This window comes from Rattus rattus, chromosome 5 (assembly GCF_011064425.1).
Source record: "Rattus rattus isolate New Zealand chromosome 5, Rrattus_CSIRO_v1, whole genome shotgun sequence".
NCBI classification, from domain to species: domain Eukaryota; kingdom Metazoa; phylum Chordata; class Mammalia; order Rodentia; family Muridae; genus Rattus; species Rattus rattus.
Genome location: NC_046158.1, coordinates 63010504 through 63035924, shown reverse-complemented (window position 1 = coordinate 63035924; position 25421 = coordinate 63010504). Strand labels below are relative to the sequence as shown.

At 36.5% G+C, this 25421-nt stretch overlaps 1 protein-coding gene across 1 annotated transcript; it reads right to left on the bottom strand.

Moving 5' to 3' along the window:
- Positions 1-20854: 20854 nt before the first annotated feature.
- On the bottom strand, positions 20855-21796 carry LOC116900248 (olfactory receptor 8K5-like). The gene has a single exon (XM_032902000.1). It carries the CDS (start codon positions 21794-21796, stop codon positions 20855-20857), a length of 942 nt encoding a protein of 313 aa, XP_032757891.1.
- Positions 21797-25421: the final 3625 nt, after the last annotated feature.

Here is a 25421-nt window from a genome sequence, read left to right as displayed (position 1 = left end):
TATGTGCCTGAGGAACTAACTTTACAACTAGAAGATAAGCAAAAATAAATAAATAAATAAATAAATAAATAAATAAATAAATAAATAAATAATTTCAATCCCTTTACTTCTCATACTAGGTGTTACCATCTTGATGAATACAGCTGGAACAACTGGAGCAGAACTCCTCTAAACACGCCATTTGACCAGTGACTTCTAGAACAATCTAGACCAAGTGATGCCCTCCACTATGGACAGACTTGAGTCCCTTCAAAGACAAATAAACTCACTAGCAGGGGTTATGCTCCGGAATCAGAGAGCCATGGATTTAATTACTCCTGAATACAGAGGGACTTGTATTTTGTTGGGAAAGGAATGTTGTTTCTATGTTAATGAATCTGGGCTTGTGGAACTGGTAGGCTGCTCAAAGATCTCCTTCAGGATCTGAAGGTATGTTATTTGCCAAATTCACCAGCTGTCAATGCTCAAAGCCTTTTGTGGCTTGGCTTCTGCCCCTCCTTGACCATGAAGTTAATATCGGAGCCCTGCTCAACCTGGCACTCTGCCTGGTCCAATTCCTAAAACGGCAGATGTAAGTAGCATTGCAAACTTCACTGCTGATCCGGTTCTGATCCAACACCAAGCCATCCTCAGCACAGAGGCTGATACTTCACTATTATAAATAAATCAAGGGCTGGAGAGATGGCTCGGTGGTTAAGAGTACTGTCTGTTCTGCACTTCCAGAGATCCTGAGTTCAATCCCCAGCAACCTCACAGTGACTTTACAACCATTTGTAATGGGATCTGATGCCCTTTTCTGGCACAGAGGTGTATATGCAGATAGTAAAGCTAATATATAAATACTCAAATAAATCTTTAAAAATAATTTGAAAAAATCAATGGGAAAACTCTAATTAAGGTCAAAGTCAACCATTGACTGGATAGCCTCTGAGCTCGGCACATATTGGAAGACTCCCTTTATTGACAGAGAGTCCTCCATTTGTTCCGTTCTGGAACAAATTGTTCTTCTCTGACCTTGCCTGGAAAGTTCAACCCCCACCCTCTCCCCTTACCCCCCACACACATCTCTACCTGCAGAATGTCATGTAGCCTTAGTAAGATTACTGGTTTAACTTCCTTTCTTCTGATAAGAATCTGTTCAGGTAGCTTCCCTGTTCTAATGAAGCATTCAGTACCTCAAGCCAATGACCTTTGCCAATCCTGAATATTCTGACCTCCATCTTCAAAATTTTATAAGCCTTGAATCAGCCCAAGTAAAGTTGATCTGCTTCCCTGCAGCTAGTCCTAGTGTCATCATTTATTGTACACAATCATAGGGCTTCAGAACCCCCTGTCCATCATCTCTGCTTCCTTTGATCTCATGGACTGATATTAACCAATAGTTTCCGAGAGCAGAGAGGATCACAATTACTTCAGATTAAGTTCTTGCTAAACTTTGACATAATTGTGATCTGATAATTCATGTCTCTCTATGCCATATTTTTAACTTATATCATTTTTTGTTTCCTACAAATCCATTTAATTCACTTCAAATTTCCATATACAGTAAAAAAAAAAAAGAGGAGAGTAAGAGAGATACAAGAATGAATTTTCAAGGTGGCCTTAACTTACATTCAAATAAATATCTTTCTTCTTTAGAGGTGATAAAAATAATTAAATTTAAAATAGAGTATAAATTGGACTCCCTGTCAAAATGCAGGCATCCCTGGTTCTGTCTGTGCCTCTGTACATGGAAGAGGCCAGGTTTTCCAGGAGTTAATTCTTACTCAATCTTATTCTTCTTTCCAAAGAATAAGTATAACTCCTCTCTGGAACAAATTGTGTTTCACCTGCATGAAATTCCCAGAAGCAGTTACATCATTTTCTACCTTAAGGGAGTTTATATCTCTAAACTATACTGTATCTTGGGAATTTTATTGAATGGAAAGTAAATTAAATATACTTGCTATCATGAAATTCTACAAAGAAAAATCCAGTGAGATCAATTTATCTGTGGATAAACTTTTGTTTGTTTGTTTTGGGTTTTGTTGTTGTTGTTGTTTTTTGAGCTAATTCTTTAACAAGAATAAAAAGCTTTAAGAAACCGATTTTAATAAATAAAATAAGTAGTACTTTTCTATATAAATAGACAGCTTAATATCATGTCAGTTTTTCCAAACACTAGAAAGCTCCTACCTAGAACCTCCAATAGCCAGGAACTTTTGAACAGGCTTATATTACCAGGTTTAGATTCCTTCTTGGGAAAAGCCTCAAATACAGGGAGCCATTGGTTACTCCCTTAACGGTTGTACCACTACTTCAACAGTGGTTGCATTAGGGGTCAGCATTATAAGATCATAGTGTTCATACTTGCATAAGATGACTGATACTTTTTCCTGCTGTCTTAGTTTGGGTTTTATAGCTGTGAAGAGGCACCATGACCAAGGCAACTCTTATAAGGACAACATTTAATTGGGGCTGGCTTATAGGTTCAGAGATACAGTCCATTATCATCAAGGCAGAAGCATGGCAGCATTCAGACAGATGAGGGGATAGAGGAGCTGAAAGTTCTACATCTTCATCCAAAAGCAGACAAGAGAGGGAAGGCATCCAGGCAACTAGGGTGAGGGTCTCAGAGCCTACCCTCATATTGACACACTTCCTCCAACAAGGCCATACCCCCAAAATAGTGCCATTCCCTGGGCCAAGCATATTCAAACCACCACATTCCACTTCCTGGCTCCCACAGTCTTGTTCAAACATATGAGTCTATAGGGTTCATATCTAAATAGAGCATAATGCAAAATATATTTAGCCCAATTTCAAAAGTCCTCATAGTTTAGAGCAGTCCGAACAATGTTAAAAGTCCAAAGTTCAAAGTGTCTTCTGAGATTCATCCAATCACTTAACTGTAATCCTTAAAGCAAGGCAGGAAACCACATTAGCAAATTCCAAACTCTGCATCTCCATGTGTGATGTCAAAGCAGTCTCCAGATCTACAACTACTTCATCTTTATTCACTTCAACAAACTTCTTTCTCCTGAATGGGTTCCACTCCCTGTTAGCAGCTTTCCTCAGCTGATATCCTAAGGCTCTTGTATCTTAAACATCTGGGCATCTCTAAGACAACTTCAACATTACAGCTTGTTCTTCCAATGTCTTGGATCCACGCATGATCATCGGGGCTCCCCAAGAGACTTGGGTCACATCTCCAGCTGTAGAACTCTGTAGAACTCTAGGCTATAGTTGACTCCACATCAGTATCCTGATATCATATACTTCAACTACACTTAATTAATAGCATCTGACAGGCTTTCTTCATGGTGCCAAACCCCTATTGCTTTGCATGACCCCTTCAGTTCTGGACCATTAACAGCAACTGAAGCTGCACCTTCACCAATGGCCTTCCCTGGCCTCTCACAGTGCCAAGTGTCAGCTGCTCTCTATGATCCCTTCATACTTTCAAAACCAGTAGCAACTGGGTGATTCTCACACATTACCCAGTCCAGCTGAAGCACAAAGTACAACCTTGGCTGTCTGTGGAACACAGCTTCTTTGTGCTCTCAGAAAACACGTCCCAGATTTCACCTCAGAGACTCTGTCCTCTTCTTAATTGTCACTAATGACTTAGTTCCAGATATCCAGCCTGAATTGTCCAAGTAGTCCCTTCTGTTTTTTTATTCTAAAGTCAGAGTCACATGGCCAAAGCTGCCAAGATTTGCTGCTTGCTGGAGCTGGAACATGGCCCCCTTGATCTATTACATCATCACCAGTTTTCTGTTTTCCAACTCCTTCATTGCCTGAGTTGGCTGTCCTTAAACTTGCTCTGTAGATTGTCCTTGAACTCAGAGATCTACATGGGTCTTTCTCCTGAATGTTAGGAATAAATGCATGTACCACCACACTTGGATTTAAGCAATTCTTTACCTGCAACTTGCTCTGTCCCAAGGTGGATTTGAACTCAAGATACTGGCTTGCCACTATCTCCTAGGATTAAAGACTTGATTTACAATGCTTGGATCTAAATTTAGCTGAGTGGGATCATGCCCTAAAGTTACCACTCTCTTAAATTTGTTATCTCCTAGAACATAGGATTCAGCTCCCTTCTACTTCCTGGTGGTCCTTTAATACATAAACCATATAGTGTGTATTTTTTTCTTTGTAAGCTTGCTATGCTTCATCAAAATGATCTTCATGAGACTAAACTACAACATAGAGTCTAAACTGGGTTGTTTTGAGACTTCTTTGTCAGTGCAATTAATTTGACTCTCTTCACCTTAACCTCAGGCAGACATTTTGGGCAAGGGCAAAAAGCAGCCATATTCTTCACCAAAATACCACAAAACAGTATCTAGTCCACAAACTGAAATTCTTCCTCACTGAAACCTCTTGAAACAGCTCTGCTCAGTTCAAATCAGTCTCACCAACAAAGTCTTCCATAGTCCTACTATGATAGACCATTAAGCCCCACTTAAAGCATTCCACTTCTTTCCAAAGTACAAACTTCACATTCCTCCACACAAAAGCTGAATCAGGCCTAGAACAACAAAACCCCACTCCTGGTACCAACTTCTGTCTTAGTTTGGGTTTACTGCTGTGAAGAGACACCACCAATTAGGAACCAAGAGTTCAAATCCTCAATATTATGTGGGACATTACTCATTCAAACAACTGCATACAAATACTATCAAGTTAAACACATAGCTCTAAAGATTTAAATGTGGGACTCATATATGAATGAGAATATACATTTATATTTCTATGTCTTCTTCTCATTCAATAATATTTTCTAGTTCCATGGAAATATTTGTGAATTTCATATATTTTTCTTTACACCTGAATCTGTACATGCATATTTTTTGTTGTGAACTAAATACTTTGAGTCAGGCATACATGTGTTAAATTGTATTAAATTTGTTAATATTTTTAATAAGGTCTCTTATTAATTACTTGAAGTATATTTAATAGCAGTAGTTCTAATAGGACTAATGCTGTTGGTTGGAATGTTCTGTCAGTTTTTAAACATATATTGCTTCATGAGTTCTTTATTCTCTCTTTTATTTTTAAGCTTAATTTTCTGCTAATTATTGAGAGAACTGTGTGAATATTTCCCACTGCAATTGTAAAAGCAGTGTTTCTTCCTTCTTTCACATCTATCCATTTTGCTTCATAAAATTTTAAGGCTGTGCTTTTAATTGTATTAATATTTAGGACTATAAATTTTTCATGATAATTTAACCCATTAATTAATCCCAACTGTGGAATTGTCTTATTTTTGATTGATAATTTTCTTTCTAAAATGGGCTTATTTCAAAGTTAATATAGCTATATTAAAGTGTTTCTTTTCCTGAGATGAATACCTACTATAAAGAAAAATGAACTACTATTGAAATATTGTGAGACATTGCAGTAGTTCTTCTAATGGGGCAAATAACAAGAATTTCAGAAAGTCATAACTGACCTATATAATCTGTGTCAGCCAGCCTTATACTTTGTTTTCTTTAATGAAGTCCTTCTGTTCTTGCTTCCCTGTGGCTGAAAATATATTGCTTGGTTTTACTTCCTCTTAACTTTAATTTACAAAACCCTTCTGACCTTTCTTCACAATTTCTTCTTTGAAAAAGTTTCACCTGTTCCAGCTTCCTTTGCAATTCAAGAGCTATTGTTTTCTAAAGATAAGCAAATAATAATTTGACCTATTCTTTTATATTTATGTTCAAATATGATCTGCTCAACTATGTTACACACACACACACACACACACACACACACGCACGCACAGAGAGAGAGGGAGGAGAGAGAGAGAGAGAGAGAGAGAGAGAACCACATACATATGCTTCAGGGTAAGATACAACTAGAAAAAAATAATTAATAATAATAAAAATAAATAAAACCTACTGGTATTTATCATATAGGAAATAGTAAGTATGTTTAGCATCTCTCCCAATTAGATATTTTGTTTATTTTAGCAAACAAGTAACAAGGCACAGAGAATCTTGAGTTATTTAAGATGATAATGAATAAACCTGGCATTGTCGTTCAAGTTTAAATAATAAACAAATGACAAAATATTAAATATTGAAAACATATGAAGATCCCTTTCTTCACATCATTAATGACAAAAAATAACTTTCACTAAAGTCATTAATAAATAAATAAATAGTTAAATGTTATTAAACTTGTAGCAATCTATGTTACGTTTTGTCCTAACACATCTATCTTAGCGTAGTTAGATGAGAATAGACAGAGAACAGAAAACACGAACAAACTGCTTCTGCCATGGACAATAGTGAAGACAAATTTAGAGTTGTGTGTTAAACTGCTTAAAACACAACCATACACCATCAACATAATAATGTCACTGAAAAATAATAAATCATACAGATTAAGTCATTTGAACTATTTGAAATGAGTATATGTGTTTCACGTATTAGTGGTTTTGTGGGAACCTGCTGTTTTCTTTGAAAGAAACCACATATTTTTAATAGGTATATATAATGACCTAATCAATTTCAATAGTTGCTATTATTTGCTGACACACGAGTCACACAAAATAGTCTTGAAGATTTAACCTATTTTATCTTTATTATATATTTATCCTCTACTTATTTTATTATTACTTAACTTGATAGTAGCTGTCATAACATCATAAAAATACTTTTTAAGGAAGTTAAAGTACATATGAGAAATCACATAATACATTTTTGTTATTTTAAATTTGTGAATGCTTATTTTATTTTTTCTGCCCAATTTTCATAATAAATTGGCCACAGCGCTTGTCAGACCCCATGATCTCTAAGATGGCATATATGAAGCTTTTTCATGACAGTATAATCATTTACTGAAACGATGCCATTGTGAGAAATTTTCACCCCTTCCCTTTCTTCTCAAAATGTCATCTTAACATTCTTTTTTGATGCCACTTTTGACTTCACAACAGTCTGAAGCTGAATTTATTTTCTCTGAAATACACACATACTAATTATACTTTTATAGTAGTTTTTATTTTAGTCATTATTCAGGAAAAAAATTGGAAGCCTTTGTTAACATTTCCATAATATATGTTATAGGATTTTTAAGGTGTGTGTGTGTGTGTGTGTGTGTGTGTGTGTGTGTGTGTGTGTGTGTGTGTGTGAATGTCAGGTATGTGTGTATGGATGCCAGAGAAAGACATCAGCTGCCATTCCTCAGTACTGTCCACCTTAATTTTCAGACTAGGTATCCCACTGACCTAAAGCCACTGCCAAGTGGGAAGAGCCCAGCTGGGAGATCAGCCTGAAGGGTCCAGTTGTCTATGTCTCTTATTACCTGGTTTTATAGCACATACCACCAAGCCATCAAGTCTAACTTTTAAATTTAAATTCTAGGGAGCAAATTTCAGTACTTATATATTTGTAGGGCAAGAACTTTAAAATCTGAACTACTTCCCAAACTATTTAAGAGTGTTTCATCATTCCATCACAGAGTCAGATGAAAAATAAAGAGTAATTTTTATTAGCATTTTTAAGCAAAAGAACTGTTGAACATCCTTACATACCTCTTGATGGGAGAGTGTGATCTCCAAGTTCAACATTACTGGCTCATTGCTTATAACAAACCTATTCGGAATACTCTGCCATTGGTATCAAATATCACTTGACCGATGATTATAAGTCATAATTATTATTCTTTTACATATCCTAACTGAGCAATGGAAGAAAAAGTCAGACTACAGTGACCAATTCGCTCTCTCTGTGCCTCGCAAAGCACCTCCATCAGAAGACTGTCTTCTTCATCATGTTTTCCTTTGTCTATCTTATCATTCTTGAGGGCAATGTGGGCCTGATCACTCACATATGGGTAAATGCCAGGCTGTATATTCATATGTACTTTTTCCCCAGCTGTCTTTGTAAAGGTGTAGATATCTTCTTCCATAGCTCCCAAGACAATGTGTAACGTTTTTCATTCAGAGAACAAAGCCATCTCATTCATGGGCTATGGATCACAGATGTGGTTCTTTAGTCTCATCACAAGAACCTAGTATTCTTCCTGGCTGCCATGGTATATGGTTGTAAATGCATCTTTTTTTTTTTTTGGTGTAAAAGTCACCTTCGAGGCTTGTTGATGAAATAGTCCACCCTTTCTAATTTTCTCACATATCACTTGCTGATCAGCATTCATTAGTCCAATACCTACCTTTTACCAACTTCTATAAATCCCATAAGGGTAAGTTTTTCTAGCTAAATTTCTAGGAAAGCCTTGCCTACAATCATTTACAAGTGACCTCAGCTCTCACGGACAAAACCAAGGACATTTTGATATTTAGAATTACTGGCGATTGCTTGACCAATTACATAGTCATTAGGGTCAATATCTGCAGTCATTCTAATCTAATCACCCATGAGTGCTGATAGAGCTTCTAAACAACTTCTTTACACTCTGCATTTCCATTTTAGAAAGCTAAAGTTTCAATTAATACTTTCATTTGGAAATAATATTGCCCTTTTTATTATAAATTTTAATCTATGAAAGTCAGATAAAGTCTCTCTGGGGCTTTACATAAGGTTTGTGAATGACATAGACCTTTCTTTTTGTTTCTCTACCTTATCCTAGGCTCATAAAGTTACTAAAGTACATTATATAATAATATAGTCATCAAATTCCATCTGCTGTCTTAAATCAACAAATTGACTTTCACCTAAATATTGGTCTTTCATTATATTAACACCTTTAGACTTATAACAATTTTCTACAATTGCAGCTTCTCATCACCATGTTAGACACTGTAATTGAGAACTAACTTCCAGTGTAGCTGCTACTAAATCTGTCCAGTCTTGAAACATGATCCTGTTTTGGTAAGCTTTGGTATTTTACATCTCTCTCATATATAGTAGGTGCACTCCATAACTTACTATTGATTCTTTAAAATGCTTAAGACCTTGCATTTTAACAGGATTCTGGTCAAATTGTTCATATTTTGATTTTCACCATTTTCTGGCATTTGTTACCTAGTAACTGGGAAATCCAGTAGAAGTGATTGCCTTTCTTCAATTTCATTAAGGGGTGGCACCAAAGGTCCAATGGGCTGTCCACCTTGATCCTTAATTTCATTAAGTCCATAGGTTCTCAACTAAGCACTTCCTAGTTTGTTATTTCATTTGTCATCTCTCAAACCTTTGTATTATCATAACAAATTTTTCTTGTTATATGCCTATTTTTTCAATCTTTTCTGAGGGAAAATATATAAAGATTGTACTTAAAAGTAGAGGTTTACTCCAGTGTTTACAATTGCAGTAAGTACCTGAATAGCTTTTCCACATAAAGTTACTACTCCTCAACTCCTACCCTTGGTCTTAAGGGACCTGAAATGGAGTTCACCATGTTTTTAGTGCAGGAAAATTCTGTCTATCTAATTTAAATTATCTTTTCAGTGGCTTAATGTGATTTGCTGTCTTAGAGGTTCATGCATCTTTCCTGGGTCTTCAATTTGATTTTATTGATCAACATGTCTGTTTCTGTACAAACACCATGCAGATACTATCACTATTGCTCTGTAGTAAACCTTGAGGTCAGAGATAGTGATTCCTCCAGAAGTTCTTTTATTATTCAATTGTTTCAGCTACTCTGTTTTGTTTTGTTTTGTTTTCCCATCTTATATCCTGTCCCTCCACTTGAGGCCCTGTCTATCTGCTGGAGGTGGACTCTTCTAGTTCCCTCTCCCCACTCCTAGGCCTTTTGGCTAAGATCATCCACATTGAGTTCTGAGAGTCTCTCACCTCCCAGATCTCTGACACTTTCTAGAGGGTCTCCCAATCCCAGAGGCTATACATTTCCATCTATTCTTCTGGTCTTCTGGGCTTCTCTCCTGCCCCTCCTCCCTGCCATATCTGATCCTGTTCGCTTCTCTTCCCCCTCTGTTCTCTCACCTAGGTCTCTCTCTCCCTCTGCCTCTCTTGTTTATTTTGCTTCCCTTCTTAGTGGGATTGCAGCATCCTCACTGGGCCTTCCTGACTGTTAACCTTCTTACAGTCTGTGAGTTTCATGCTAGGTATTCTTTACTTTTTGATATTTGTATTCTTTGTACACAGCATACATATACTTTTGGCTGATATTTTCTGGTTCCATCCATTTGCCTGCAGAATTCATTATGTCCTTGTTTTGAATAGCTGAATAGTACTCCATTGTGTAAATGAACCACATTTTCTGAACTCATCCATCAGTTGAGGGCATCTGGGTTGTTTTCAGTTTCTGGCTATGATAAATGAGGCTGCTATGAACATAGTGGGATGGATGGATAGATAGATAGATAGATAGATAGATAGATAGATAGATAGATAGATGATAGATAGATGATAGATAGCTTAAGTGCTTGTTCTAAAATATATCCATATCATCACATTTGTAAAATACACAGCTTTTTGTTTTGCTTAATTAACTCATTCATTCACTTTACATCCCAATCAGAGGTCATCTCCTCCCATTTTTGCTATCACACAAAGCCTCACTACATCCCGCATCTAGTTCTCCTCTTAGCAGGGGCAGGTCCCCTTTAGGTAGCAACCCAAATCACTGCAGGACTAGGCATATCCTCTCCCTCTGAGGCTAAACAAGGCAGACCAATTAGTGGTAAAGGATCCACAAGAAGGCAGCATAGTCAAGGAAAGTCCCCACTCCAGTTGTTTCAAGAAACACAAGCAGAGGGGATACTTTAAAATATATTTTAAGAGACCAGAATCACCCTACATCAACAAATATTTCTTCTTCAAAGTATAAATGGCACCCAATATTTTCGGTGAATATAGGAAGCTGATGGCCCTTAACCCATGTACATACTAGCAGCACTAAGTGGATTCAGTAGTTTTAGAAAAAATGCATAAATTTCTGAGAGAAATCTTGGAATGTATGAGAGAAATTGTAAGGGAGTTAGTAGGGTACATTTGATGTTAAAACATATGTACATGTTAAAGTACATATATATATGTGCATATATGTGCATATATATATATATATATCATACAGATTGAATAGCTTATATTTGGGGATATCTGTGTATACATACATGTATGCAATAGTAATCAATCAAGAACAAAAAGGCAATGAATCTGAAGGAGTGTGGAGAGGTATATGAGAGGGGCTGAAGAGAACAAAAAGGAGGTAGAAATGTTAAAATTAAATTATAATCACTAAAAATGAAATAAAGAAATTTTCAAACAATATTTATTTTAAAAGAAAATATCAATAAAGTATTAACACAACACATTTATGAATATATTATACAAGTTTGTAGAGCATAATAAACATGGGGGCAGTGTGTTAGTTGGACAAAAATATATTCCATTTATATGAGAAGAAAAGAAGCATTGCAGGCTGACAGGAACCAGATGTAGATCGCTCCTGAGAGACACAGCCAGAATACAGCAAATACAGAGGCGAATGCCAGCAGCAAACCACTGAACTGAGAACGGGACCCCCGTTGAAGGAATCAGTGAAAGGACTGAAAGAGTTTGAAGGGGCTCGAGACCTCATATGACCAACAATGCCAACCAACCAGAGCTTCCAGGGATTAAGCCACTACCCAAAGACTATACATGGACTGACCCTGGGCTCCAACCTCATAGGTAGCAATGAATATCCTAGTAAGAGCACCAGTGGAAGGGGAAGCCCTTGGTCCTGCCAAGACTGAACCCCCAGTGAACGTGATTGTTGGAGGGAGGGTGGTAATGGGGGGAGGATGGGGAGGGGAACACCCATATAGAAGGGGAGGGGGAGGGGTTAGGGGGATGTTGGCCTGGAAACCGGGAAGGGGAATAAAAATCTAAATGTAAGTAAAAAATATCAAGTTAATAAAGATAAGAAAGAAAGAAAGAAAGAAAGAAAGAAAGAAAGAAAGAAAGAAAGAAAGAAAGAAAGAAAGGAGAAGAGAAGAGAAGAGAAGAGAAAAGAAAAGAAAAGAAAAGAAAAGAAAAGAAAAGAAAAGAAAAGAAAAGAAAACTCTTCTAGACTTATAGAAGGTGTGGATATTCATGAGACCATGCTGGGCATACAAGATAGAGAATATTATTTTTTTTTTATTAACTTGAGTACTTCTTATTTACATTTCGAGTGTTATTCCCCTTCCCGGTTTCCCGGCAAATCCCTCTAATCCCTCCCCCTCCCCTTCTTTATGGGTGTTCTCCTCCCCATCCTCCCCCCATTGCCGCCCTCCCCCCAACGATTTTATTTTTAAAAGTACACAATAGAAACTTCCATTCTTCTACTGAGTATATAACCATAAAAATAATACCATGGTCTCAAAATTCATAATCTAATAAAGGTATACTACTCCCATATTAATTTCACCATTACTCATCTACCCATACACATAATATTAGATTTGTGATAGCCAGAAGCCGGAAACAACCCAAAGGTCATACAACAGAATGGATATAGGAAGCGTGGTTTATCTACACAATGGAATACTACTCAGCTATTAAGAATGAGGATATCCTGAGTTTTGCAGGCAAACGGATGGAACTAGAAAATATCATCCTGAGTGAGGTAACTCAGACCCTAAAGGATATATATGATTTGTACTCACTAATAAGTGGATATTAACCAAAACTGTACAGAATTTCCAGGATACAATCCACAGAACGCAAGAAGGCTAACAAGCCAAAGGACCCAAGTGGGGATGCCTCAATCCCAGTTGGGGAGAGAAGAAAACAATCACAGGAGGCGGGAGGGACCTGGATAGGAGAGGCCACAGGGATGGGAAGAGGGGAACATGATTAAATATTGGGAGGGTGGGGAAGACTGAAGCCCTGAAGGCCAGCAGAAAGAATGAAAACAGGCAGCCTAAGGAAGTAGGAGGCGAGGATGAGGGTGGTGGAGGGTGGGGGTGGGGTGGGGGACCCTTAAGAATGTACCAGAGACCTGGGAGGTGTGAGACTCTCAGGACTCAAATGGAGAGACCTCAGATGAAGTTCTCTATTTTGGGGAGAGGGAACTTGTAGATGCCACCTCCAGTAAAAAGGCATCAAATGGAGGTTTGGGGTTGCCATCACACAGTCAAAAACTCTGACACAGAATTGTTCCTGTCTGAAAGAACTGCAGGAACAAAAGCGGAGATGAGGAAAAGGAGGTCCAGTGACAGCCTCAAAGTGAGATCCAGCTCAGGGAAAGGCCCCAAGTCCTAACACTATTACTGATGCTATGGTGTGCTAACAAATAGGAGTCTATCATGACTGCCCTCTGAAAGGCCCAACAAGCAGCTGAATCAGATGTAGATATTTACTCCCAACCAATGGACAGAAGCTGCTGACCCCTGTCCATAAGGGGAAAGCTGGAATAAGCTGGGGAGGAGAGTAACCCATAGGAAGATTAGCAATCTCAACTAACCTGGATCTCTCAGACACAGAGCAACCAACCAGACAGCATACACCAGCTGATATGAGGCCCCAACACATATACAGCAGAGGACTGCCTGGTCTAGATTCAGCTGGAGAAGATACACTTAGCCCTTGAGAGACTTGTGGCCCCAGGGAGTGGGTAGGTCTTGTGGGGTGGGGTGGTGTGGGGACATCTCTTGGAGACAGGGGGGCAGAGAGGAAGAAGGTACAGGATGTGGAATAGTTGGAAGGTGGACCAGAAAGGGGATAAAGTCTGGATTGTTTAAAAAAAATAAAGAACAAAATTTTTAAAAATTATATAAAGATAAAAATAAAGTAGGAAGTTGAAATTGCCATTCGTGATAACAGTTTTAAGATACAAGACAAAATATACAACAAATGTGTATGAGGAACTTCAAAAGAATAATAAGACATCTTCCTTCACAAGTACATCCAGGAGCAGATCCTGTAGTTCAGGCTCCACCTGTCCACTGACTACTCTCAGAGACAACTTGACCCCCAGGAGTTCTGACACTACTAGGCTCACAGGTAAGTCTCTCCTGCACCAATATCTGGCCTAATTGTGACCAAAGCCCCAACTGCCAGGGCTCAGAGGACACAGGACTTCTTGCCCTAAAACAGACACAACTTGCTTCTGGTCCACAATTGCTCCCTGGAACAGATCTTGTGATCAAGCACATTCCCATGCCCCACCCCACTCATGCCCTAACCCTGACCACACTCAGAGTCAGCTTGACCCCCAGGAAGTCTACCACAGCCAGGCTCACAGATAAGGCTCTCAAGAGTCCCTCCCACACCCAGAGACATTTTGACTCAAAGAGGCCCAACATAACTACACTCACAAGAGGGAGAGCCTGAAGTTAGAGACAGCAAGGCCAGGTAACAAAAGAGTTAACCAGATCAGGAAAGCACAAGAACAAAAACAACAGAAACCAATGCCACTTGGAATTCTCAGAACCCAGTTCTCCTACCACATTAAGCCGAGGATACCCTAAAACACCTGAAATCCAAGATTCTGATCTAAAATCTCATATCATGAAGAATGATAGAGGTCTTTTTTAATTTTTTATTAGATATATTTCTTTACTTACATTTCAAGGAAGACATAAATAACTCCCTTAAAGAAATACAGGAGAACAAGGTAAACAGGTAGAAGCCCTTAAAGAGGAAACACATAAAATCCCTTAAAGAAATAGAAGAAAACACAATCAACTGGGTGAAGGACTTGAACAAAACCATCTAGGATCAAAACATAGAAATAGAAAAGAAAAGAAGAAAAAGAAAAAGAAATCACAAAAGGAGACAACACTGGAGATGGAAAACCTAGAAAGGAGATCAGGAGTCACAGATACAACAATACCAACAGAATACAAGAAATGGAAGAGAGAATCTCAGGCATAAAAGATACCATAGAAGACAATGACACAAGAGTCAAAGAAAATACTAACTGCAAAAGGCCCCAACACAAAATATCCAGGAAATTCTGGACAAAATGAAAATACCAAACTAAAGAATAACTATAGAAGAGATTGAAGATTCCCTAATAAAGGATCGAGTAAATATCTTCAACAAAATCATAGAAGAAAACTTCTCTAACCTAAAGAAAGAAATGCCCATAAACTTACAAGAAGCTTACCGAACCAGAAAGTGAAATTGGACTAGAAAAGAAATTCCTCCTGTCACATAATATTCAAAACATGAAATGCACAGAAAAAAATTAATTTTAAAAGTGGTAACAGAAAAAGGTCAAGTAACATATAAAGGCAGACTTATCAGAATTACACCAAACTTCTCAACAAAGACTATCAAAGCTAGAAGATCCTTAGCAGATGTTATACAGACCCTAAGAGAACACAAATGCCAGCTCAGGCTACTATTTCCAGCAAAACTCCCAGTCACCATCGATGGAGAAACCATGATATTCCATGACAAAACCAAATTTAAACAACATCTTTTTACTAAAGTAGCCCAACAGAGGACAATAAAAGGAAAACTAGCACAAGGAAGGAAACTTCACCCAATAAAGACCAAGAAATTAATCTAACACTACACCCAAAAGATGAGAACAATATAAATATAATTCTACCTCTAACAATAATAACAGGAAAAATATTGGTCTTTAAATCTCTCAACATCAATGGACTCAATTCCCCAATAAAAAGACTAAAAGAATAGATACATAAACAGGACCAAACATTTTGCTGCATACAAGAAATGCAATTCGGTGACAAAGACAGACATTACTTCAGAGTAAAAGGCTATAAAATTTTTCTTAGTAAATGGTCCCAAGAAACAAGTTGGTGTTGCCATTCTAATATACAATAAAATGGACATTCTTTTTTATAAATATGTATTTTAATTTAATTTTATTTCTTAATTGGACATTTTATATGTTTACATTTCAAATGATATCCCTTTTGCCGGTTCCTCTCCGGAAACCTCATATCTTATCTGCCCTCTCCCTACGTCTATGAGGGTGCTCCATTAAAGTAACATGCAGCAAACCAGTAGCCAACATCAAACTAAATGGAGAGAAACTTGAAGCAATCACACTAAAATCAGTGAGTAGATAAGGCTGCTCACTCTCTCCCTACCTATTCAATATAGCACTCAAAGTTCTAGCCAGAGCAATTAGACGACAATAGGAGGTCACAGGGATACAAATTTGAAAGTAAGAAGTCAAAATATCACTATCTGCAGATGATATGATAGTATACTTACGTGACCACAAAAATTCCAACAGAGAACTCCTAAAGCTGATAAACAACTTCAGCAAAGTAGCTGGATATAAAATTAACTCAAACAAATCAGTAGCCTTCCTCTACTCAAAGGATAAACACACAGAAAAAGGAATTAGGGAAATGATACCCCTCACAATAGTAACAAATAATATAAAATATCTTGATATGACTCTAATAAAGCAAGTAAAATAGACTTTCAACCAAAAATTATCAAATAAGATGGGAAAGGACACTTCATACTCGACAAAGGAAAAATCCACCAAGATGAACTCTCAATTCTAGACATCTATACACCAAATGAAAGGGCACCTACATTTGTAAAAGACATATTACTAAAGCTCAAAGCACAAATTTTACCTTTAACAACAGTACTGGGAGACTTAAACACCTCACTCTCATCATGGACAGATCACGAAAACAGAAACTAAACAGGGACACAGAGAAATTAACAGAATTATGAACCAAATGGATTTAACCATCATTTATAGAACACTTCATCCAAAAAAAAAAAAAGGATATACCTTCTTCTCAGCACCTCATGGTACCTTCTCCAAAATTGATCATATACTCAGACATAAAATAAGCCTCATCAGATAAAAGGAGATTGAATTAATCCCATGCTTTCTATCAGATCAACACTGACTAAGGCTGGACTTCAATAACAAAAACTACAGAAAGGCCACATCCACATGGAAGCTGAACAACTCTCTACTCAATGAGAATTTGGACGGGGAAGAAAAAAAGAAAATAAAGACTTTTTAGAATTTAATGTAACACAATGAAAAAAAATGCTGAGAAAAACCCATAGCTCTGACTGCCTTCATAAAGAAATTAGAGTAGCTTAAAAGTACATCAGAAAGCTCTAGAAGAAAAGAAGCAAATAAGAGGACCAGACAGCAGGAAATAATCAAACTCAGGGTTGAAATCAATCAAGTAGAAACAAAAAGAACTATACAAAGAATCAACAAAACTAGAAGTTGATTCTTTGAGACTATCAACAAGAAAAGTAAAACCTTAGTCAAACAAACAAGTGGGCACATGGGCAGTATCCAAATTAACAAAATCAGAAAAGAAAAGGGAGACATAACAACAGAAACTAAGGAAATTCAAAAAATCACCAGATCCTACTAAATACCCTATACCCAACAAAACTGGAAAATCTAAATGAAATGGATGATTTTCAAGACAGATACCAGGTACTACAATTAAATCAGGACTAGATAAACCATCTAAACAGTCCCGCAACCCTTAAGGAAATAGAAGCATTCATTAAAAGTCTCCCAACCAAAAAAACAAAACAAAACAAACAAGAACTGAAGCTGATAAACAACTTCAGCAAAGTGGCTGGATATAAAATTAACTCCAACAAATCAGTAACCTTCCTCTACACAAAGAATAAACGGGCTGAGAAAGAAATTAGGGAAACAACATCCTTCACAATAGTCTCAAAAATATAAAATATCTTGCTATAACTCTAAACAAACAAGTGAAATATCTGCATGACAAGAACTTTAAGTCTCTGAAAAAGAAATCAAATAAGACCTCAGATGATGAAAAGTTCTCCCATGCTCACGGATTACCAGGATTAACAGTAAAAAATGGCTATCTTAACAAAACAATCTGCAGATTCAATGCAATCCCCATCAAAATTCCAACTCAATTCTTCATAGAGATAGAAAAAACCCAGGATATCAAAAACTGTTCTCAACAATAAAAGAACTTTTGGGGAAACCACCATTCCTGACCTCAAGCTCTACTATAGAGCAACAGTGATAATAAAAAGCACATAGTATTGGCACAGAGACAGACAAGTAGGTCAATGGAACAGAATCGAAAACCCAGAAATAAACCCACATGCTTATGGTCACTTGATCTTTGACAAAGAAGCCAAAACTATCCTGTGGAAAAAAAGGAAACATTTTCAACAAATCATACTGCTTCAATTGCATGTAGAAGAATGCAAATTGATCCATTTTTATCTCCTTGTACAAAGCTCAAGTCTAAATGGATCAAGGACCAGATATGCTAAATCTAATAGAAGAAAAAATGGAAAAGATCCTTGAACACAAAGGCACAAAAGAAAATTTCCTGTAGAGAGCATCAATGGCTCAGGCTCTAAGATCAACAATTGATAAATAGAACCCCATAAAATTAAAAAATCTTGTAAGGCAAAGGACACTGTCAATAGAACAAAACAGTAACCTACAGATTGGAAAAGTATCTTTTCCAACCCTACATCCAATAGAGGGCTAATAGATATAATTTATAATATATATATATATTATATATATATTCAAGAAGAACCAAATAACCCTCAAATAATCCTATTTAAAAATGGATCACAGAGTTAAATACAGAATTCTCAACTGAGAAATAAAAAATGACCGAGAAACACCCAATGAAATGTTCAACATGCATAATCATCAGGGAAATACAAATCAAAATGAACCTGAGATTCCACCTCACACCAATCAGAATGGTTAAGATCAAAAACTTCAGCAACAGCACATGTTGGAGAGAATCTAGAGAAAGAGGAACACTCTTTCATTGCTGGTAGGATTGCAAACTGGTACAACCACTCTGCACATCAAGCAGAGTTCCTCTGAAAATTAGAAATAAAGCTACCTGAAGACCCAGCTATACCACTGCTGGACATATACCCAAAAAATGCTTCAATATGTAACAAGTATATGTGCTCCACTATATTTATTGAAGGTTTATTTGTAATAAGCAGAAGCTGGAAACAACCTGGATGTCTCTCAATAGAAAAATGAATACAGAAATGATGGTACATTTATTTACACAATGGAATACTACTCAGTTATTAAAAATGATGACTTCCCCTCATAGAAGAAGGGGGAGGGGGATGTGATAGGGGGCTTATGGATGGGAAACCCAGAAAGGGAATAACATTTGAAATGTAAATAAAAATATCCAAAAAAAAAGATTTATAAGGACAAAGAGAAAAAAATGATGACTTTGTGAATTTTGCAGGCAAATGGGTAGAATTAGAAAATATCATCCTGATTGAAGTAACCCAGACCCAATAGGACACACATGGTATATACTCACTGATAAGTGGATAATAGCCCAAAAGCACAGAATTTAAATGATATAACTCACAGACCATATGAGGTTTAAAAAGAAGGAAGACCAAAGTGGGGATGCTTCAATACTACTTAGAATGTGGGAACAAAACAATCACAGGAGGTAGAGGGAGGAAGGGACCCTGGAGGGAGAGGAGTGGGAGGGGAAAAGGGGGACAGGATCAGGTATGAGATGAGACAGGGGAAAAGTCCAGATGGTCAGGAGAATGAATAGAAATATATAGCAGTGGAGAGTGGGGACTAGGGGAAACCATTAGAAAGTCCCAGGTGCCAGGGAAGCAAGAGGTTCCCAGGACCCAATGGAAATGACATTAGTCAAAATACAAACAGAGAAGAGATAGAACCTGAAGAGACCATATCTAGTAGCTGGCATGGGCCCTAGTTGAGGGATGGGGCTACCTACCCATCTCAAAATTTTTAACCCAGAACTGGTCCTGTCTAAAGAAAGTGCAATGACAAAAATTGGAGCAGAGACTGAAGGAAAAGTCATTTAGAAACCACCCCACCTTGAGATCATCCCATCTGCATACACCAAACCCCTACACTATTGCTGATACCAGTGAATGCTCACAGACAGGAGCCTAGTATGACTGTCCTGTGAGAGGCTGTGCCAATGTCTCACTAAGACAGATGCAGACACAGCCAACCATCAGACTGAGATTGGGGCCCCAATGAAAAAGCTAGATGAAGGATGGAAGGAGCTGAAGGGGATGGCAACCCCATAGGAAGAACAATTTCAACCAACCAGACACCCCAGAGCTCCCAGGGACTAAACGACCACTCAAAGAGTATACACGTATGGATCTGTGGCTCCAGCTACTTATGTAGCAGAGGATGGCCTTATTTGGCACCAATTGGAGGGAAGACCCTTGGTCCTGTGGAGGCTTGTTGCCACCGCATAGAGGGATGCTAGAGGGGTGAAGCATGAGTGAGTGGATGAGTGGAGGTGCACCCTCTTAGAGGCAAAGGGGAGGAGGATGGGATGGGGGATTTGTGGAGAGGAGACTGTGAAGGGGACAACATTTGAAATGTTAATAAATAAAATAACCGATTAGTATACTTTTAAAAATCAAGAAATAAATTACTAGAAATGGAAAGAAAGTATGAAAAAATATGCACTGCTAGGAACAGAGTGTTAGCTATAATGAAAATTCTACAGACCTAAGTTATAGCTTGAGTATTATAGACAGTAGAATTGTATTAAATATTAAATTTTCACAAAAGGAAGTTTTTATGCACAATTATACAAGTAACTTTGCATGAAATGAATGGATTATATCATCTCTATATCTATATCTATAGCTATATAAATTAAAATCTACCTATATCTTTATTGATATATATATATATATATATATATAGAGAGAGAGAGAGAGAGAGAGAGATACATGCAATAACAATTATTTAAAAAGAGGCAATGAATTTGAAGGACGTTGAGTATGGGTATACAGGCCATGTTGGAGAAAGGAATCAAAATCTCAAAAAACATTAAAATCTATCTAAATATGGATAAAAAAGAAATAAATGATAAAGTATATTGATTTGAAAGATAAACAATGTGAGGTAAGAAAAATCCAAGTTGTCTTGGTGACATGGAAAAAAATTGTAAAATAAAATTTGTCACGTTACAATTTATCATATTGATATATAATACTGAATATTAAGTATTTCTTTTAAATAGATTCTTTAATACCCTGAAGAAGGCATTTTTAACCTCTTTGTTTCTTAAACTGTATATCAAGGGGTTAATCATGGGGATCACTAAAGTATAAAACACAGAGGCTATTTTATCATTCTCTAAGGAGTGACTGGATTTAGGTTGCAAGTACATAAATAGTAAAGTACCATAGAACACCACAACTACTGTCAGATGAGACCCACATGTAGAGAAAGCTTTTCTCCTGCCTTCTGCAGAATGCATTCGACATATGGCCAGCAGAATCAGAATATATGATCCAAGGACTACCACAAGAGAGGAGATTAAATTCAATGCTGAAAATAATATGATCAGCAACTGTATTTCTTCAGCATTTGAACACAAGGTAGGTAACAAGAAAACAGCATCACAGTAGAAATGGCTGATGATGTTAGAGCCACAGAAAGTTAATGTGAAAATCTTACTGCTGAACAGCAGAGCCTGGAAGGTGCTGTAGAGGTATGGAATGCCCACGAGCACGTGGCAAAGTCTCTGAGACATGATCACACCGTAGAGCAGAGGGTTGCAGATGGCCACATAGCGGTCATAGGCCATGGAGGACAAGATAAAGAGTTCACTGATAATGAACAAAAGGAAGAATGACAACTGTGTGGCACAGGCGTAGAAAGAAATGTTTTTTTCATCCATAACAAAATCCACCAAAATCTTGGGACAGATGACAGTGGAATTCCCAAGGTCAATAAAGGCCAGGTGTCTGATGAAAAAGTACATAGGGGTTTGCAGGCGAGAGTCCAGCTTGGTCAAAATGATCATGCCCAGGTTGCCCATGACTGTAACTGTATAGATGATAAAGAAGACCCCAAACAAAGGAAGCTGAAGCTCAGTGTTCTGTGTGACTCCCATCAAGATGAACCCGGGCAGGAATGTTGTATTCTTTTGCTTCATGTCTTCCAATTATATCCTTCAAAAGAAGAAAACCATTGTTTTCAACTTTTATTAAGTTATATTTGCAGGATGAATGGATGTTTTTAAAAATAAATGGCCACAAATAAAGTTTGCACATGATTTTTTAAATAAATGCATAGTGTATTCTATTTTACAAATGATCTCTTCCAGAAGATATGTAATAAATGTACATATCATTATAATGCAATCATACATACACATATGCATAATATTAAAATGTTACTTCACACAAAGAGCTTGGTTTTTGAGAATGCATCTTCATTTTACCTAAATTTTGTATGTAATTTTTGTATTCTTGAAAATAGAGACAGAGATAGAATGAAGCTAAATCATGTTGACTATTATACTCCCTTATATCAAATCCTTCCAAGTTATGGGAGACATATTGAAATGAAAATACATAACTAAATATCTTTATAAATATTTCCAAAGAAATATACTTTACCCATAGTGAGGTGTGCTCATTTTAATATTCTATATCAATTTCCACTCATTTTACTCGTGCTTTTACGAAAGGTGTTGGTGAATAGAGCTGTACCACCATGTGCTATGTAATAATGTAGAATGACGTAGGGAACACCTGTTAGACTATTGTAATTTCTAATCTGGTACAAAAAAAGGACTTGAAAGCACTTAACACAATATATGGAATTATGTTTGATATTGTATAAATAAAATATCATGCTAATTTAATAAATACCATGTGTGTGCATCACTGAGATTTAAGTTTTGATTGCTTGTACTGCTGTTGAGATGAAAGCAATCAATTTTTCTTTTAGTAGAAAACTCACCTATCTTAAACTTCCAGAAATGATATTTGGATACATTCCAGATAACGAATTAATATTTAGAAAATTTCTTTGTATATTTCTTTTGCATAATCATTCTATAATACCATTTAGAACAAGTGATAGATACTGTAAGATTTATTTTTTAGCATTTTTATACCAGATATTACGATTTACTTACTAATTCAACTGAACAACAGCTCAACGTTGTGACTGGGTATATTTCGGTGGTATTTTCTCTTCCTTTAATACATTTGCACAAGCTGAGAAGCAAAGTAGTTTTCCATTGAATTAAGATAGTGAAGAACTAGTTAATTCTACCTGATTACTGCCCTATAGTTTCTCAGTTCCTGTTCAGTGAGAATCTTCACCACTGTCAGCATGATTTCTAGTTGTAGGACTAATCAGAGTTTAGTGCTTATTCAAGGAAAATGCAGGGTAAGCTTGCCAGCACATCCAGCACTAATGTTAACCTCCTATCTTTTATACATGCAGCATTGCTAAATACTCAATAAAAATATTTAGTGTATAAGATATTTTATGGAAATTTTCATGCTAAAAGATTCTTTGGTGACTGTATCATTTTCAGCAGGAAATTTTGTCATGCAAATATTTCTTGTTTGGATTATTTATGTTGTAAATTTATATCTACTATTAAATAAAGTCAGTTTATTTTAAACATAAAGTATAGTATTTTGTTATCTAACATTATACATGATTCACACCAAAACTTATCCTTTAATTTTATGTAAAGCAAATCCATCCTGTTTGTCTCTGAAAATAATTATCTTGGTTTTTTTTTTAATGTGTGAGATCAGTAATGAATTATTGAATTATCTCCTACTTCTTGTTTGAAACTTTCATAGATATGGTGGATTCAGGATATCTGTTCAAATGATAAAATGTATGTCTTGAGACAACTTTACAACTCTGAGAAACACAGGCGAATGCACTATTTTTGTCCTGCATCTCTAGGAATCACAGAGTGCCAGCAGTCAGAGGCCAGGCACAATAAGAAAGCACTTGTACGCTGGTGTCTGTCTGTATCAAATACATGAAAGCACTTACCTTTGAGAAGGGATAAAATTCTAATACTCTGTATCACTTTTATTTCTCTTTAAGGTAACAAGTATTTATGGCTTTCTTTGCTCTTTCCGATGTTCCCAGGGGAAGTATCATACATTTTGTTCAAATGATCACATCTAGATCATCTTAGAAACTTAAGACTTTGTTGTGTCTTCTAATTGTCTGCGATACTCTGTATATTTCCCAAGGGGAAATATAAAGTTAACTATCAAAAGGAAATTAACAACCTGTGATTTCCACAGAGACATATATAACTTAAATAATTTATTCATTCATTTAAAGATTATCAATTACTATTATTTACAATGGAAAATCGAATGTCTTTCTTTTTTTTTTGAGGAATATTTTTTTTTCTTTTTATTTTTTTTTTCTTTTTTTTTTTTTATTAACCTTTTTTTATATACATTTCGAATGTTTTCCCTTTCTTTTTTTCCTTATGGGTGTTCCTTCCCAACCCTCCCCCATTTTCACTGGGGTTCAGTTTTGTCTTTCTTAAAACAAAATATAATAGCTAAAATATTTGAATTAAATACATCCTGTTGAGCTTAAAACATGTCTTTGCTTTTCTTTTTTTTTTATTATTATTATTTTTTTATTATTAACATATTTCTTATATACATTTTTGAATGTTATTCCCTTTCGGTTTCGGGCAAACATCCCCCCCCCTCCCCTTCCTTGTGGGTGTTCCCCTCCCAACCCTCCCCCATTGCCGCCCTCCCCCAACAGTCTAGTTCACTAGGGGTTCACTGGGACCCAGGGCTTCCCCCTTCCACTGGTGCTCTTACTAGGACATTTGCAACCTACGGGTCAATGTCTTTCTTTGGGTGAAAAACCAAAATGGGGGTCAAAGCTCTTCAGTTCTTTCTCTGATTCCTTCAAAATTCATTTTCCTGAATTCTGGCTTGTCTCTCAAATCTGCACTACATCCGTCTTGATTTCATTTGTTCTAGGCATCTGGGTAACTCAAGCATTTGGGCTAATAGCCACTTATCAATGAGTACATACCATGTATGTCTTTGCTTTCTTATAAAAACCTTTGTAACCTATTATAATCCAAAATGCTATTACAATGAGGACCCAGCTATTATATAACGTGAATAAAGGCCTAGGTCCATTTGGATAATAAGAACTGACATGATACCAATATTAAAGTCTGACATGCCTTCCATATGCATAAGAGTTAAGTTACATTTACATATAATGTAACATAAATCATAAAAATTGAAAAGTTTATTGTGTAAAACCTAAATCAGTATACAAAATATTTTCAATAACAAGGAAAATTTTCTCCATGTTCCAGGACACATCCATTTATTACAAACTTATTTCATCCTTTAATTTCCAAATATTTTCAAACTTCTAATATATAGCTATCATATTTCGTATTAGAAGAGATAAAAAGATCTACTTATTTTTTTAATAATATTTATTTTGAAAATAATCCTTTTAAAATTTTGCTATATGACATATTGCATGACTTTACTGTGTTTTTATTTTCCCCCATTGATGATATTAGATTCTTCTCTACTGCAATCTATCAGTATTACAGTTTTCTCCCCCTATACTCATCCCATAACTCCCCACTACCCTTCTCATCCAGATCCATTCACTGTCTTTTCTCATTAAAAATAACAGGCTTCTAAGATAAAACAACAAAACCTAACAATAAAAACCATAATAAGATAAAAACTGTCATACCGAAGTTGGACAAGGCAAATCAACAAAAGGAA

Coding starts and splice junctions, on each gene's coding strand:
- LOC116900248 (XM_032902000.1), bottom strand. CDS start 21,796: ATGAAGCAAAAGAATACAACATTCCTGCCCGGGTTCATCTTGATGGGA.